The 19,658-nt window shown below is 40.5% G+C and overlaps 1 protein-coding gene across 3 annotated transcripts in view; it reads left to right on the forward strand.

Moving 5' to 3' along the window:
* FBN1 (fibrillin 1) overlaps positions 1-19,658 on the forward strand; it is a 343,784-nt gene that overhangs the window by 76,895 nt on the left and 247,231 nt on the right. For all 3 annotated transcript variants that reach the window (XM_063926051.1, XM_063926050.1, XM_063926049.1), the window contains exons 5-6: positions 3,677-3,772; positions 5,136-5,231. In XM_063926051.1, the coding sequence (XP_063782121.1) occupies positions 3,677-3,772; positions 5,136-5,231 (192 nt within the window). The remainder of the gene's footprint in view (positions 1-3,676; positions 3,773-5,135; positions 5,232-19,658) is intronic.

Here is a 19,658-nt window from a genome sequence, read left to right on the forward strand (position 1 = left end):
CTCATCAGAGCTAGGCCCTACACGTCACTTTATTTTCTAAGCTGGGCAAACTCTTCTTCTGGTACAGTAATGGCTCCCGGCGTAATCGCTCACATATTGATGGTCCAGTCTTAAGGGCCCCATACACTAGAACGATATGTCTGAGGCTGAAGTCAGACGCGATTTCCCTTGAACTCTCCTGGGAGCTTCGTGGGAGTGGTTCCGTACGATTCCAAACGATTTGGTACATTTTGCATGCTATATATCATATGCGATCCCAGCCATGCCTGCGGGAACCGACATATCACGAGTGCAGCACTAACGATCTAGGGGAGCCAATCCGACCCTCACGGGAACGTGCATTGGATCGGAAACACCTCCAAAATGCCCGATTTCATATATCGGCCCGAAAATGGCTGAAATTGGGCATTATCGTTCTAGTGTATGGGGCCCTTTACTCAGCCCAACTTAAAATAATGTTAATCATATCATACATGTAATCACTAATACATTTTAAGGATACCTGCTTGCTAATAGATCAACTACCTACATTTGGGTTGGCTCCTTCAGTATGATTAGCAGCAACATTACCATAGTCCCCATGGAAATGCATGTATGTTCACCTACTCTGGAAATGACAGTGAAATAATAGACTGTAAGCACTACAGCTGGGAAACCCTAAAACAATGTGTCAGGTGAGCACCAAGACATACTTACCCGCATGAGCCTACAGAAGTGTGCTGAGCCAGTGATGTTATATGCCACCAACTTATTAGCAGATCACATTTAACTGGCTTTGAATCATTTTCAGGCTACATCACATGGACTACATCACATGGACAGTATTTTGTCTGTAACACGTGTCATATGTGTCTTCCCCAATGTATAGTGAATAGAACATAAACAAGGAATGTAATTGGTATTATTTCTACTTATGGAGAATGGAACCAGTATACATAGATGTTTATAAAATTCATACAATGAACCATGGAGACAGTATGCATTGTCATCCACTTGCTATGTATGCTCATGTTTAAAGTGGGCCTTTCCTACATAGGGACGAACAATTCCTATCACATTCTCTTTTTGTGATCCATTCACATGTCCTCCTTGTTAATCTGTGTTCAATAAAAGCATTCAAGATACAGCAAAAATTCTCCAGAGCACCAAACATTGACTTTTATATAAACGTCCATGTGAGTGAGCTGTTATGCTTATATGTAAGTTAGTTTGCATAAAACGTATTAGGTTAAAGGCGCGTCCAGTGAATCCCAACACAGGCAGCTGCTCCATCCTTCTGGGTCTCATCAATGGTACTCTGGATTGAGGTTCTGTTCTGTATAGCTGGAAAGGCCAAGATATCATGATCTAACCACATACAGAGTGAGAGAGGCCCAAAAGGTCAGCTGTTTGTGAGATAGTTTGGCAGCTAACTCCTGAGTGATACTGTTCTGGAAACCCAACATTATTCAGCACACAGTAGACAGAACATTGGAGTGCTTATTGTGATTTGAAATACTCAAAAAATGTTACTTAAACAGAGTCTTTGGTAAAAATACACTCAGCTTCTAAAAACTAAAAATGTATTTAAAATTATGCTTGCATATACTAATTCGCTGTAGGCTGTGCTTTTGGAAAATGGAAGAATAGAAAAAACATTGATTTATTGAAGTGCAGGCAGTAATTATGTATTATGAAGTACAGGAAGAATAAGATAGGTGGAATGATAACTCTGCATATCTTCACATTTTGTAATGTGTCCTGGGGGATAGACTCCAAAGTCGGCAAAATCTATTGCCTGGGATAGCCTTTCTCAGCCGCTTCCAGCAATAGTTTCCCCATGCAATGCACGGCAGCACGGGTATGAGGGGCCGTTCAAGTCAAAATTACAGCTTTCTGGATATAACATATAGCTAATTGTTGCTTTCTAGATATGGTGTATGCTGAGATGGATATGGAGTGTGCCAAGATGGATATGACATATGCCGAGATGGATATGACGCATGCTGAGATGGATATGACGTGTACTGAGATGGATATGACATATGCTGAGATGGATATGACGTGTGCTGAGATGGATATGACGTGTGCTGAGATGGATATGACGTATGCTGAGATGGATATGACATGTGCTGAGATGGATATGACATGTGCTGAGATGGATATGACGTGTGCTGAGATGGATATGACGTATGTCGAGATGGATATGACGTATGCTGAAATGGATATGACGTATGCTGAGATGGATATGATGTATGCTGAGATGGATATGGCGTATGGTGGGATGGATATGGGATATGAGATATGCTGAGATGGATATGACGTATGCTGAGATTTATCCATCTCAGCATACGGCATATCCATCTCGTCATACATCATATCCATAAAGCAAAAATTAGCTATACGTTATATCCAGAAAGCTGTAATTTTGACTTGAACGGCCCCTCATAGCACGGGCAAGCCTTTCTAAGAAAGATGACTGTGACATGGACTTGGCTATAGTAGGTGCAGGGGGATGCAGTTAATTACCTGGCTGTCGGGATCCCAGCATTCAGGGTACCGACACGGAATCCCGACAGCTGTGGAAATACTGGTTATCAGATCCGGTTCAGGGAGTGCCATTGCTATGGGGCCCAGAGGCTTAGGGAGCCTTCTTCTGGGACAAAAATAAGGGAATTGAAAAATAGCGCTAATATATCTGTTTAGACAGTATTTTAAAAAAATCTAAATGTGTCTTAATCAGCTGTCTGATCCACTTATTACAACTTTAAATAGATATAGGACAACGCTTGGATGTAGCAGCATCTACTCAGAAAATTACGACACAATTTTATTAAAAATAAAACCGAAACATTTATTTTTTACAAGCATTCAATAAAAAGGGAGAGCATTCCATTCAGTCACATCATTTGCTATTCAATCCTGAAATCAAGTGTTTCTAGTTACAGGAGCTAAAACATAAGGGGAGATTCAAATGTTTGAAAAGTCAGTTGGGAGTCTGTTTTTTTCCTATCTAATGGACAGGAAAATACAGACACCCAACCGACTTTTCAAACATTTGAATTCCACCCTATAAGTGTCAATAAATGATGCATAGGGGGAGATTCAAATGTTTGAAAAGTCGTGTTGGGTGTCTGTTTTTTCCTGTCTATTAGGTAGGAAAAAACAGACTCCCAACTGACTTTTCAAACATTTGAATCTCCTCCTTTATATCTCAGTCAATAGAGCAATAGTTTCTATGTTCATAGGGTATTACAATGTTCATCTATTGTGAGATTTCTCCCTGGAGAATGAGAAAGCTCACAATAGCCCACCTCTGAGACCTGGCCTAAGTGGAAGCAGTACAGTGTGGCATATTGTTATCTTGGGACACTACAACTGGGGGCACTCTGTGCTGTAATGAGAACTAGGGCACCTCTATGGTGCATAAAATGACCAATGCTGCGGAAAGAGGTGTATCATTAAAAGGGAGAAGAGACCAATTTAAAATGTTGCTATGGGTCCCACAACCCTGGACTGTGGTACATGTACTGCCACAATTCTTTGATCGTTACCGTCATTCAAAAATACGATAGATGAAGTTATATATCATTTGTTTCCATTTAAAGGTAAACATGTTGAGTAAAAGAGTGTTTAGATATTATTTTGTATTGTGATTTATATTGTTTGTGACCCTGCTCTGCAATTTTATTTTCAGTCCAACACTGTAACGTCAGATGTATGAATGGTGGAACCTGCAGTGACGAACATTGCCAGTGTCACAAGGGTTATACAGGGCCGCACTGTGGCCAGCGTAAGTACTGCACTTTTTTTTATTAATAAAGGTAAAAATACTTACAGTTCTGACTCCTATTTATGATAGTGCCTTACATATAGTGTAAGGGGATAAATAGAAATTCAGAGTGGGGCTGGGGGTAGGTAACTAGAATTCTTGTTGGTTTGGCTGATGCAGATGGATTACCAATAAAGATGGTCCCTAGGGAGTGGTGAGCTGGGTATGTAGTAGGGAGTAAAGGAATGTATGTATCAAGCCAGCCAGGAGATAATCAGCTTCAATCAGTATAAGAAATTATTTGAAAGGCAGCAAAGTGGGTAGCATTACTCTCACACTGTTGGAGTTATGGGTTCATCTCTGATCAGGACCCTGTCTTTGCGGAGTTTGTATGTTGTACCGTATCTGTGTGTGCGTCCCCCACATGCTTCAGTTCTCCATCAAGGTTAATTGGCTCCTGACAAAAAAAAAATCTTTAGAGCCATTTTGTAGGGGTCATGAGATTCTTGCCATATCTGTCCATTTATGCCCCACCTGAACTTGATTGTGGGCATGGAAAAATTACTACGTGGCCCAAAGACATCCTATTGGTTTACTCACTCACATCTCTCACAAACTGCATGCCTAAGAAGTGGCCATACCAGAACCCAAGACACCTCTCGACGGCCCTGCCAATATTTACAGAGGGCAATATAGACATTAGACAGGCTGTGTTGTCAATTATTATTATTATTAACAGTTTCAAATATAGCGCAGCAAATTTCGCAAACTTACAGTCAATGGTTATGTAAGTAAATTATGTGCAGTTATAATTGTCTCAGTGATTGATGGTTAAGGCAATTAATGAGATACATGAGCCTGAACGCTGAATAGGTCTTTATTTATTTATTTATTTATTAATAGTTTCTTAAATAGCGCAGCAAATTCTATTGCGCTTTACAATTAATACAATACAATATTAATTCATATAAAATTAATACAATACAAAACTGGGTAATACCAAACAGTCATAGAGGTAGGGAGGCCCTGCTCGCAAGCTTACACTCTATAGGTAAATATGAATTAATACACCCAGATACGTGCTATCTGTTGAATAATTGTCCAGCAGATTCCAAAGGTTCTCAGTGGGCTGTATGATATAGTCACACAGCAATGATGAACCGGGGTCAGGAAGAAGGGAAAGTGAAGAAAGAGAAAATATGTGAGGATATGTGTGGACTGTACAGTGGGGATGTAATTGGACAGGAAAGCTTATAAAGGTTATGTGAGTGGGTCTGGAATTTGATAAGCTTTATAATAAAACTTGTATATGCACATACTTTACATGTTTTAGTATCATTTTTAAATTCATCTTACAAAGTAATTTTTTTGATTGAACTTACAGCTGTTTGTGAACATGGTTGTTTAAATGGTGGTCGATGTGTAGCTCCAAACCGATGTGCCTGCCCGTATGGCTTTACCGGACCGCAGTGTGAAAGAGGTAAGTTCTTTCTTTTTATTCCTTTTGATAACTGTAGGAAAAACATCAGCACAAAGCTGTGGATTCTCAATGCAGACATGAAGATTCAGACTAGTCAGGCGGCTTGTGGATTTGAAGCTCACATCCGTTTTCTATCGATATTATTAACACAAGACTGTTATTACTATGCTCTATTTATTCCAGTAGGCTTTCACTATCTGTCTACAGTCTACACACAATAATTGAATATGTATTACATTGAATATGTTTACATATGTTTATATCAACTTGTTTATATATGTTATATATAATAAGAAAAATCTTCCTCTCGCTGTGTTAAAAAGTTAGTAAAGCTAATATTTGACATTATTGTTTATATCAGTGCCTGCGTATTCCTGACCTGACTGGACATGTAAAAGAACAGGAGTGTTTGTACTTGATATCTCAGTTTGCCATGTTAGGAAGCAAGTGCTTATATGACTACACAAGCGGATAGTAACTGATAGATTGGCAGACTTGTTTTGCAGAGATACTTAGAAGATATTAATATATTCATACATCTGGACGGGGAGAGACATTGAGAACAACTTACTCTCAGCTAAATAACCTTGTGAGAGCCCAGTAGGTCAGATCTTAAGGATGTGGTAGGAGTTGAAGTGGTCTATAATGGAAAGGGGATGTATATGCTGGTTATATGTCAATAATTATATTATGTTTCATGATATAGTGAATTTTGTATTGATGTTAATTGTGCATTAATTGGTTAACAGCGCAGTAATGTAAAGTCAAGTTAATGGACTTTGGGGGGAATTCAATTGATGGCGAAGGGTGTGAATCGCTGTTACCGTGGCATTTAAACGCTGTCAACGGCAGCCAACTTGCACTCTTCGTCCAGCTGACTTGAATTCCGATTTGCTCAAAAGTTCTTGCTTTCCTATAGGGTAGTGAACACTTCTGAGTATGATCATGCTGCCATAAAGTGCGGCGGCAGCCGCGCATATTCTGCCAGGCGAATCCATACGCCATTAGTTGAATTCCCCCCATTTTATTTAAAATTCAAGGTTCACCTGAAAATATCATTTTTGGTTCAATTATTCTGTAAATAATGTCACTGTGTTTATATATCCCAGGAACATAAACACGTTGACAAACATGTAGTTTTTATTGTAATTAGATTTGTGTAATTCCATTGGTTGGCAAACTGGTGATATAGGAGATAAAACAGAGCATTCTGCATTCTACTACATTTTTAAAAGATCGGCAGTTTATTATGTCTCTGGGTCAAGATCATGCTTAAAGGCCTTTGGCTGAAATTGCTATTCTGTTTTTCTATATCTGTCCTTATCTGTTTTATTGGCATTTAATAGGCTGCCTCTTGAAACACAAATGACCTTGGGCCTATGTAGTTATTTGATGTTCTGATACCTTTTAATTATTGGAGTAACTGCTGCCATATCAGACTGATTAATCCCTTATCAAATTATAGCTTTTAAAGAAGAATTTTACCAAGCCCTCGCTTTCTCCAATAACAAGAGAAATTGTGTAGTTCATTAAATTAGATGAAAAACATAAGTAGACTGTAGACTAGCATCCCGGAAACACCCACTTCTCCCAAAGAAGTGAGTGGTCCAGGGACTGGGGGACGTGACTCACGGTGGCTCACATCATCTTAGCTCTATCCCCGAGAGTGATATGCCGTGACTCTCGGTCTAAATTAATTTGTTTCAATTAAGCTCTTATTTAATTAAGGCTAGACATTTGTTCTATTTATTACTCACAAAAAAGTTCTAGTCTGCTTGTGTTCTGCCTGAGTCTTGCCACTCAGTCATGAAATAATTGAATCCAATATGCCTTATTCTCCTGCAGTTTTCTCATTTGTGGGTGTAGTAGAAGGAACAGCTGCATCCTAGCCCAGGGACTCTGCAAATGCAGATGAGAGACACCTAGATTCTACAAGTGGCTGTGGAAGTACTAGCAGGGCCTGATTTGCAGTCACAGGAGGCTATATAAATCACTCTGGGCACAGGTCAGAACTAGAGAGTCTCTTACATAGATTACATAGATAGAACAGGTTTCACTGATGCTTCTACCATCACAAGGAAGAGGAAAGTTGAGCGACTAGACATAAAAGACAAATGATGCAAAGAGAGACAAAGTGTCACACAGGAAGTATAGTTCTGCGTATGGGGGTATACACCAAATATTATGCATTCAGAGGGCAGACAGTACACAAGATAAGGACAGCTGACCAGGTAAGAGGAAGACAAGTACAAGGAAGGGTAGGCAGAAGAAAAGTTGTCCAGAATTGAAAAAGCCCTCAGAAAGCATTGGTAATCTTACGCCAGGGACCTGACTAAGGCTAATATTATTCATATAGTGCTTGTGATTTGACCAATTTCAATTTATTTGTGCTTATATTTTGTATTTGTGTATTTATAGTACACATAGTAAGTACCAGTAGGAGGATATTACAACCCTACATTGTCACAACATGTTATCTTTCTTAGACTTATTAAACAGGGGACTATAACATAAATTCAGTAATTTTGATTGCACTTCAAAGTCACATGATACTGTACATGCTTTTATCTTTTTTAAGTCTAAGTATATCTTTATATGAGACTCATTCATAATACTCATGTGTTAGCATCTTTTTCGCCTAACTTCCCTTCTTCTTCTTCTTCTTCTTCTTCTTCTTCTTCTTCTTTTCTTTACTTTCCTCCAGTCTTGCTTGCAGCTATCTTAGCATCTCCTTCCTTCTTTCTACTCTGTGCTTGCTGGCGTCTGCCGAAACACTGCTCATTTGCTGGACCTGCAGATCCATCATAAGAGCAAAGGTACCAACGTTCTTGTTATTTGATGTCATGTGTTCATGAAATTAGAGCTGCATTGTCAGAAATTCAATATCCTATTTTAAAATGATCAGTACGTACTATTTTTGAGAAAAGCAATAATCTGTGATGACAATCATGAAACATGGCCCATGAAACTGGTAATGTAACCCATAGCACCTGAATAGGCATTCATTTCTTATAAAACATTAGTAAACAAAATAATTCAATAGGCATGGTATAACAACATATTTAGAGGGAGAAGGAGGATTAAAGGGAAGTACACAAAATATAGCAGTGGCATAAGTCTGGAAAAAAGTACAAATAATAATTGAAAAAACAATAACTAATGCTTACCGGGGGTCCATGCATCAGCGAACCAGCCAGTGAAACAGATCAGCAGTACAAAGGGAGCAACAATACAGGAGTAGGGTTGTATGAGCATAACAAGCATTCATTGGCAATAAAAGTAAATATGAATGGGAATGTGGTCAGCTAATAATTGTTAAGAGTACAATGAAGTATGCTGGAAACAGTAAATAATGGCCTGTTTAGTAGAATGCAGTAGTACTTGGATAAATACTCTATCTCACAGCACTGAAATAATAGAGGGGTTCGTAGCTCCTTCTGTGTGGTTTTCTGCCAATCTATGTAATAGAAAAAGGAGCCTGGTTGGGACCATTTCAAGCAGTGGACGGGCTGTGTGCATCCACTGTGGAAAGATTCCCACCACAACCCTACCTGTATGGAGTTTGTATATTTTTCCAGTGCTTGGGTGAGTTTCCTCCAGGTACTCTGGTTTCCTCCCACAATAATTCTGGTAGGTTAATTGACTCCTAGTCACGGACATCTTAACAGCATTGTAGGCCCTGAGCAAAGCAGTGTACTGGGGCCCCTAGCCAGCTATTCACTGGAATGAATGAGAAAAAAAAAATCATAAATTACCCCTCCTGTGGTCCCACATTGTCTACTTGCTTCCAGGGCTGTCAGCACTCTTATTGCAGGATAGCTCCAGCCCTGCACCAATCAGCATGCTGACAGCCATTCACTGTCTGGCTGCAGGCTGGAGGCAGATAGAGAATGCTGGGTGTAATTCACAATCAGTGTGGCTGGGCAGCATTCTTTATCTGCCTCCCAGGAAGCTCCAGGAGGCAGATAGAGAATACTACAGTAGCATTGCTCAAAGGTCTACACTGAAAACCTGGCCATCCATTTGAGATTACCTCTTATCTTACTAGAGCAAGTTAGTCAATGCAGTAATTGAATTTAAAGTAATTGGAAATTAATCCTTATTGTTGAAATTAATAAAAACATCAAAATTTAAGTCTTAAAATTATGTTTAAGTTTTTTTTTGTAGTGTGACAGTAAAAAATGATTCTAACAACAACACAAAAGACAGTTAGTGCTGTATTTTTTATGTTGGAACTTCTATTTAACAAAAAAAAGGTACAATTACAGAAATGTAAATGTAAAATGTATTAAACACATTTTGTTCTATTTAGTGTATTAACTATAGCTGCTTTTTGAGAACATCCCATTTATTATTTTTTTTTTGTATTTTGTTATATAATTGGGAGAATATTAATACATTGCCAAATATTTTATAGCTGCACATGCAACAATTTACAGTATATTGTTATTAATTTAAAGCCGCCCTGTACTATACATATAAAACAGATTTTTGAAATGCGTGTCACATCCAGCTATAGGACCGCTACTTATTACCACCTGGGACTGAGTCTGGCACTCTGGTTACAGCAGCAGGCACCTGCATGTATTAGCAACCGGTGGTGTTGTTAGATAATAATCATTCTTTGGCCGCTTCTCCCCAGTCAATGACGCACTCAGAAGAGGAACAGTCATAGTTTGATTGGTATCCAATAAGAGTGTAGGCTGATATTCCATCTCAAGCAACAGCCCCTCCTTTGGCTCGCTCCACAAACTTCCAACAATTATAACAACCGCCACAACACACACAAACAGATAAAATACACAACTGCAATACACCTACATTGATCCAGCTGTTCCTCTTGTGATGATTTTATTAATATTTATTGATAAAACGCCAACATATTTCATTGCGCTTTACAATTGGGAGCAAAATGAGAGTGGATAATAACAGACAGACAGAGGGGTAAGTTAGAACTCCATGCTATAAAGCTTACAGTGTATGATTTTCTATGGCCTTGGCAGTATATTGGAATACAGTATGTCTTCCTCATTTCCATCACTGGCTCATGTCTGCCCTATTGTCTTACCTACCTAATTAAGGAGCCCATATATCTGGCAATCCACCAAAAAGAAAGGCGCCTCAAAGAGAACCTATGTTGAGATGCTACTTGCTGCTCTCAAAATAGGGTATTAGCAACCCTATAAATAATGAACAAACAGAAAAAAGAAGAGAGCGCAAATAGACTGAAATTAATCCATATTTTATGTAGCTAAAATATGCACATAAACTATACATTCATCTATACCAATTGGCCAATAAATTTAAAACAGACTTAAAACATTAAAGTATATTTCATTTCATAGGATCCTTAACACTCAAGTCCACATATGATTCCACTTGGGTAATACCCTGGTAAATACCAGAATGGATGTTACAAGTGTCCTTAATGGAGTCAATATAGAAAGTGTCTAGGAATGGCAAAAGACACGTATTTATATCCACCAATTGCGTTCTATGTAATACGTCATGTATCTATACCATAATCATGGTTACTGTTTCTTTTAAATAAGACATTGAAACTGTTATACTTTGTAACAAATGCACTGTTACTCCAAGTGGCTGTAAGTCAATTTGTTAAATAGCAGGTTTCAGCTCGTAGCACACTGGGAGTGTCTTCATCTGCCGCTCTCTACCTTAATCACTTAGCGGTGTTCAGGGCAGTGATATCTTACCGCTTCCTTGTATATTTAGATCCACGGCACTGAGGCTGGACTCACCGCCTGGCGTGTTCAAAAGTGATTGAAGCTGCGGCGCCTGTGTTCACCACTCAATACCCGACTGGACCGCTGGCTCCAGGCGCGTGGTCGGTGTCCACGGACCCCGCTTTGCAAAGGGGACCAATGCAGGTGGCTCCAGACCCACGGACCAAACTATCCAATGAAGTGGATGATATTAAAGATCGGTGGCTACCAAATTTGTGGAGAGTGCCTGGATCCTAGAAGCAACCCTGACGCGTTTCTCGACCGTCACACACTGGTCGTTTCTTCAGAGGGAAGGAATGATCCTATCCTGTCAAGTCTCCTTATTTAAAGAGACCTGAAAATGAAATCAGTGCAAACACCTGAGGATCCACCTGTGCCATAAGGTCTCAGGGAAACGTGTGCATACAGAGTTCTAGGTATATCCCCATTCAGATACAGAACAACATAACCCAAAGATATATATATATATATATATATATATATAAATCCTTACAGCAGAGGGAATATTATTATCATATTAGGTAAATTTAAATAATAAATATGATGTATACAAATACATAAAATATTAAATGTACAATACAAAAATATAAAAATATATAAATATATATAAACATATAGAAATAGTACGAGAGGAGACAGCAATACCATATCAAAATTAAAAATATACATATAAAAAATACAAAATGGAAAAGTATAATAATAAAAAAATATATATATAAGACAATAACCATCCACACACTCCTATAATAAAAGTGTGTAGGGATATACAGATTAAATCAACAAACTAAACATGTACATACTGTTACTCATTAGACTGGGTACGTGGAACAATACTCCTACACCTAAACAAACAATAATGACAACATTACCAATATTGTATTAACCCCGCTCAAACTGAAATACTAGCAGTAATAATGTTATACATAATCACGGAGACACATAGGAGTAGAATCAAAAGTACAGATAACCTATAACTATTCATATTAAATTTATATTTATATTTATGTGTGTATTACATACACTTGTATTGCATCTCCCAAACCTGGGGGGGGGGAGAGGGAAGAAAGGATATAAAAAATATGAAAGGGAGCAGGAAAGATCCAACGTGTGGTCGGCCTAAAGAGGAAACCTAATGGGACACAAGACTCAGAAATGTCGGAATCGGCCCCAACTAATCTTTTGATAGCAACCCACCTTAAATAATGATATCAGGGATATGAGAGATGGGTGAAGATAAATATAGGAGGGGAAAAAAGCAGACTAAAATTGAACCGAGTGGGTGGATGGACCTATGCCACCTAGAGAAGAGAGATATATTTACACTCGATCCACCTATAGTGGGACAGGTACCAAACCAACCCCTCCGGTTCCTCAATAATTTGTTGACATGTCGACACTAATTATGTTCATAGAAGACGGTAGAGCAGGGACCCCTTGGGACCAAGTGAGTCCCCACCTATACCACCAACTAATAACCAGAGTGCCCAGTATCAGTACTGGGGAGCCGTCAGATGGCATTCAGTTCCACAGTGTCATTAAGACCATGTGGACTCAAAGTATGTAATTGAAAAATCCAGAAGGCTTCGCGCATAGAAAGCCTTCTATACCTATCCCCTCCCCTCATGGTGAAACTCACATGTTCGACTGCTCTAATAGTTAAACCACTAATATTCCCTTTCTGACATATCGAAACATGGCTAGACAGACTATGGGTTTTGAGATTCTTAGAGATATTTCTCTTATGCTCCATAAACCTCTCATGGAGGGGACGGATAGTGCGACCTACATACTGTAAGCCACATTTGCACTGTATAACATAAATTACATAATTTGTCCTACAATTCATAAAGCTTTTTATTTCGAATTCCTCTGATCTGCCAAAAGGCTTGATTTTTTTTTACATTTGTTTTCAGCAAAAAAGCAGGTGACACACTTATCCTTGCCACACTTAAAGAACCCATGAGGTTTCGGGGGTAGTCTCAAGGTGTCTTTTCCCATATCCTTATGTGTCCTCTTAAATAGACTGGGTGCTAGTTTTTGTTTAAGGGAGTTGGCCTTTCTAAACACCACTAGATTCCTTTCCATTAATGTGGTTTCTAGTAATTTATCAGATTTAAGAATGGCTGAATTTTTATTGATGATCCTTTTAATATCACTTGCAGCTGTATTAAATTGAGTAATAAATGATATTGACTTATCACTATTACTATGTTTATTGTTCTTATTATTATTAGAAGATTCATAATCCACCTTAGACCTTTCTGGATGGACCAATGTAGATCTAGATTTAAGTTGAGTCTCTCTGAGAGCTTTGTCAATAATATGCGTAGGATACCCCTGTCTTACGAATGCAGCATACATAGATGCTGCTTGATTATTAAAGGCATCTTCTGTGGAACAGTTCCGGCGAAGCCGTTGGAACTGTCCCTTCGGTATGTTCACCTTCCATGGTCTATAATGACTACTCGTAAAGTGTAGATAATTGCTACAATCCACATCTTTAATATATGTGGAAGTAACAATCTCCATATCCTGAATTGTGACTGTGATATCTAGAAAATTAACCGACACCTTACTAGAATTATTAGTGAATTTTAGACCTATTGTATTTGAATTAAGAAAACCAGTGAGATGTGAAAAAGGTGAAATACCCTCATCCCAAATAAAAAATAAATCATCAATATATATTCCATAGAGGACCAGGCCCGCACCGAGATCGCCACCCCAAATTTGGTGTTCCTCGAACCAACCCAAAAAGAGGTTGCAAAACTCGGCGCGAACCTGGTCCCCATGGCTGTGCCTTTTGTCTGTAAATAAAATTGTGAATCAAAGGAAAAATAATTTGTGCTCCAATATAAACCTCATAGCTGACAAAATAAAAGTGCGGAAAGAAGAATCCACCTCTGAGTCGTGATACAGGTAATGGTTAACTGCCAGAAGACCCAACTCGTGTGCTATATTAGTATACAGAGCCTCTAGATCGTATGTTAATAATATATATGAGTCCTTCCAGAGTATGCCCTCTAATTTCTGAAGAAAATGTGTAGTATCCTTAATATAAGAGGGAAGAGCCTGAACATATTTTTGTAAATGTGCATCTATGAAAGCAGACAAATTGGATGTCAGGGACCCCACCCCTGAAATTATCGGTCGCCCAGGTGGAGACACTGAAGATTTATGTACCTTTGGCAAATGGTAATAGATGGGAATGATGGGATATTTCACCATCAAAAATGTAAATGTTTCTTTGTCTATATTCCCCTCATCCACTGCCATTTCCAATAGGGACCTTAATTCACTCTGGTAGACTCCTGTGGGGTCTCTTCCAATTTTTTTATAAAAGTTTGGGGGCAGTTCCCTGTTCTGCCAATGCTTGGGTTGGGGCATCGGAGAAATCCAACATGTTGTAAATCCTCGTCTCAATGATTCTTACCAAAAAATCATTAGGATCAGCGAGTTGGAAAATTTTTATCATGCTGTTTATTTAAAATTCCCTGATGGATTGCCAATCATTGACATTTAGCAGATCACATTGTCTATCTGCATCAGCAGAACAGGGAATCACGGCTCAGATGTACAGTATGTCACACATTTCCTGTTATCTGCCACAGTTTCATCTCTGTGTCTTATTTACGGATTGCGCTACGTCTGTCCACTAGGCCTATACTATTTTTCTTCTGTCATTCCCTTGCCTATTATTCCCTTCTGCTATTCCCTTCTTCTAACCTTCCTTTCTGGCATTCCCTTCTTATGCCCTTCTCATCTGCCGATCACTTGTTCTGCCCTTCCCTTCTGCCAATCACTTTTCTGCCCTTCCCTACTGTCATTCCCTTCTGCGATTCCCTTCATCTTCTCTACCCTTCTGCAATTCACTTCTTATGCCATTCCCTTCTTCCATTCCCTTCTTAGGTCCTTCCCTTCTGCCATTCACTTCTTCTGCCATTCACATCTTCTGCTCTTTCCTTTCTGCAATTTCCTTCTTCTGCCCTCCCTTCTGGCATTCCCTTCTTCTGCCATTTCCTTCTTCTGCCCTCCCTTCTGGCCTTTCCTTTTTATTCTGCCATTTCCTTCTTCTGCCCTCCCTTCTGGCATTCCCTTCTTCTGCCATTTCCTTCTTCTTCCCTCCTGTCATTCCCTTATTTTGCTCATCCCTTCTGTCATTCCCTTCTTCTGCCATTCCCTTGCCTTATGTGTTCTTCCCATATACAAGGTTCTACTCAGTAAATTACATTAGTCTGTCCTCAACATATTTAACAGCCTGCACCTAATATGTTATACTTGCCTATTGCTCCAAGCATTATTACATACTGTGCCCTAACAGTCTTTATCCAACAAATTATTGGATTATTATTACAAATTATTATTGGAGCTTGTCTACAAGCATCTCAGGGCTGCGATCGCCTCTGCCTGATTGACAGAAGGGGGCGTGCCAATGGCATTAGAATGCTGTTGGTGGGGCGCGGTCCGGACAATGCAGGCATGTCCGGACCATTGCAGGGGCGGGCCACGGTGGCTGCGTGATGTCATATGCAGCCGCTTCGACCCAGGACGTGGCGAGTAGCGGCAGGGAGCTACTCAGTGGGTGCAAAAGCGATACGACCAGGTCACTACTGTGCATGTGTATGCACCACAATGCGTAGACGCGTCATACGGGTACATAGCCGGGCGATGGATTTAACGAAGAATCCATTTGCACAGCCGATCGCAAGAAGATTGACAAGAAGAAGGCGTTTATGGGTGTCAACTGACCGTTTTCAGGGAGTGGTTGGAAAAACACAGGCGTATCCAAGCATTTGCAGGGTGGGTGTCTCACGTCAATTCCGGGACTGGATAGGCTGAAGTGATCGCAGCGGCTGAGTAAGTTCAGACCTACTCAGAAACTGCACAAACTGTTTTTGTATTGTTCAGCTGCACAAGCTTTCGCACACTTGCAAAGCTAAAATTCACTCCCCAGTGGGCGGCAACTATGCGTTTGCAGGGCTGCAAAAAGTATCTAGCAAGCGATCTACTCGGAATGACCCCCTTTGTACGGTGATACCAAAATGCTCCAGTAAATACAGTGTTTAAGGCTCCTAAGTACTATTTATTTATCAATATTTATTAGCACTTATTTATATAGCGCACACATATTCCACAGTGTTTTACAGAGAATATTTGGCATTCACATCAGTCCCTGCCCCAGTGGGGCTCACAATCTATATTCCCTACCCAGTGTACATGCACATACATTCACGCTAGGGTTAATTTTGTTGGTAGCCAATTAACCTACCAGTATATTTTTGGATTGTGGGAGGTAACTTTGGATTGTGGGAGGAAATACACGCAAGCATAGGAAGAATATACAAACTACACACAGTAATCGAACCCATGACCTCAGTGCTGTGAGACAGTAATGCTAATCACTGTCCATGCTGCCCAAATCCTTTGTTGTCATGGTGACAGAAATGCAGCTACTGTGCTGGATTTAAGGGATTAAGGGGTCTGTTTGAGCCATTTGCACAGGCCCTAAATGATCACTGGAATTTACTTCGAGATTTCACTGAGATCAACCCACAGGACCGTCCCACCAACAGCTTATATGCATTATGCCAAATACACAATATCAGCAGTCCAAGGCAGAGAGGGCACGTTTTGAACCACTTATCTCGACTATCTGGAAATTAGGATTTTACTCCTTAAGGGCCTCATTTATCAATAAATATTTGCGTCTTATTCCTTGGGTAACCACAAATATTTTGTATCCTCCGAATGTATCACTGAGGGACCGCAGCAGACAGTATCTCTGATACCTGCTGCAATCCTTCCATTCCCGCTTGCAGCCGCAACCCCCATAGGAATCTATGGGGGATGTGATGCTCCCAGATTTATCTTTGCATTCAGGAGATTTGCCTTTGCAGCTATTGCCATCTAAAGATTGCATTATCCTCCTGTAGCCTATGGGCTACACTTCACACACGTTGCTGGGAGAGGGTTTCCCAGGGACCTTCACCAGCAATGGGTGCCATGCATGCGAGGCCAGCAGAACCGCACATGTACAGGAGCCCCGACACCACACTGAGCACGTCGCATTTGGATCCCCTTTCCGTGTAGGTACTCTATCACACGGCGCCAATATAATCGCATATTGTATTGCGGTTCTGGTCGCTAATATGACAACCAGATCGCATTGAATATGTGATTAATGGTAAATGGGCCCCTGTATCAGAAGTTCGCATACTCGGTCCTCAAGGCACCCTAATGGTCCAAGTTTTAAGGATAACCATGCATGGGCACAGGTGACCAATGAGGACCTCAGCCCTTTTCAATTAACCATCTGTGCTCAGCCATGGATATCCTTAAAATCTGGACTGTTAAGGTGTCTTGAGGCCTGAGTTTGGTAACCACTTTCTCATACAGTATATTATCAATATTAGATTTTTCAATCCTGAATGCCTGATATACTTTATGTTCTGTTTGAATCTGTAGTTTCCCTGAGTGATATACTTCTGCAGCAATAAGATGGTGGTCTCTAGCTCCCTCATTAATGTGGGTTGTGTATAAAGTAGCTTCCCATTTGAAGTCTGGAAGTCATAAACAAAGCATAATTATTGGCTTATAAAGGCATTATACACCTTATATATGTAATCATTTTATTGTGCGGGAGGGACCCATGAGCTGCAACCTAAGACTCTCCGATTTATGCTCTGCGTGCATGTGTCTGGAAACACCAATGAATCTTCAGCTGGGGAAGATTTGTCTTACCCTTGGAAAGCAGGATCACTAGGCAGATTGCCAAATCTGGAGAGATTTATAGTAAGAGAGTAAAGTCAACCTTATGTTGTATACCGCATGCAGTAAAATATGTCATTCTGTGTACAGTAAGTCAACATTCTAATGAAATCAGTATTACGAGTGCTTCTGCAAACAGACGTTGGAACAGAATAAGTAAAGTATGACGTTTGGGGTGGAACATAAACAGATTAGAATGTTTACAATTGTTTATACTCTTATCCAATTACAGAATTTGTATGTTACATTCCAGAGTCCAGATAAGAGGAGTGGTCATGGGCTACAGCATTCATTAGAATTTTTTTAATGCACATTATGTATATTTTTTTAAATCAATTTGAATGTATGAACTTTATTTGAGATCACCATCTTCTTGCACTACTGTATCTCAGGAACCTCATATTATTACTACATGCAATTTTGTTTTTTGAAAAACTCTGATTGGACACTTGATAGACTTGTGTCTCCCACTGCAAATTTGCTCATACCTAGACAGGTAGTAATTAGCTGAACTCCGGACTTTGGGGGGTAATTGTCGGTGGTTTGTGACATTTGGGTCTAAATGATGGGTCTGTAGCTTTAGGACAGGGCTGGGATCTGGCTACCAGGTAAACCGGCTTATCTCATGCTATAGAACAGAAGATACAACGGTGCAGTGGAGTACCACGCTTGCAATGATGTTGTTACTGGCAGTGGAGTACCACGCTTGCAATGATGTTGTTACTGGTCTACTTTGGTCTCCTGTCTACATTGCTTACTTTCCTCAGTAAATGTCCCATGCTCTAACTCTGTAACACATTGGCTCCTGTGAGACCCTATTTCCAATACCTGTCAGTGTGTGCCTTCCAGCGTGCCTCCATTGTCCATCCCACCTCATGGCACTGCATACATTTACAAAATCACATGGTGTAGCTATATCTCTATTCGGTGAGTTAGGGGTACGAGGAATGGTGATTTGTGTTGTGTGTGGGGGGGGGGGGGGAGTGAGTGTTGGATTATCTTATTAAACATAAAATAAATAACTGGATCTGTTTAAAGTCTGTATAATTAATCAGACGTGGTTGTATCCAGAGGGCTAGTAGGACAGTGGCAGTTATAATGAGAAGATAGTTTGGACAGTGGCAGTTTCTGATCACTCTACTAGCGCGCTTGGTAGACTGGGAAATAATAAAAGTGCATGCCCGTTTTATAAGAGAGACAATTGCCATTTGCCATCAGTACAATCTGCCCACCATTACATTGCCTAGTAACAGAGTTTGGATTCGAAAGTTTCTAAAAGCTTCTTTCTCTGTCTCCTGAGAACAAGCAAGAAAAAGGCCCCTTCTCTACTAAAGTATAATACAGAATAGGCTAATGTAAAGACACATATACAGTGCCAGATATGCTCCCAGTGCCAGATACACATGTCCCCACAGTGCCAGATATGTTCCCAGTGCCAGATACACATGTCCCCACAGTGCCAAATATGCCCACAGTGCAAGATACACATGTCCCCACAGTGCCAGATATGCCCCTAGTGCAAGATACACATGTCCCCACAGTGCCAGATATGCCCCCAGAGGCCCCCCCCCCAAGTGCTGCTCACCGCGCTGCTGCTGTGTGCGAGGGGAGGAGAGCGCAGCGTGCGCCTCTCCTGCCCCTCTCCTGCCCCTCAGTCTCCGGCGGCGGTGTCTATCTTCAATTAAGCGCCGGTCCATGAGCCAATCAAAGCTCACGGTCCGGCACCCTTTGCTGTCTGTCCTGCAAGCTCTGATTGGCTCATGGGCCGGCGCCAAGTTGAAGATAGACATCGCCACCAGAGAGTAGACTAAGAAGTTTGTGTGCCGTGCCGTGTCGGGCAGCGGTGGCCGGGAGCCGACCAAGCGCATGTGAGGGTGAAAGAGCCGCATGCGGCTCGAGAGCTGCGGGTTGGCCA

The sequence above is a fragment of the Pseudophryne corroboree genome, chromosome 6 (assembly GCF_028390025.1).
Source record: "Pseudophryne corroboree isolate aPseCor3 chromosome 6, aPseCor3.hap2, whole genome shotgun sequence".
NCBI lineage: Eukaryota > Metazoa > Chordata > Amphibia > Anura > Myobatrachidae > Pseudophryne > Pseudophryne corroboree.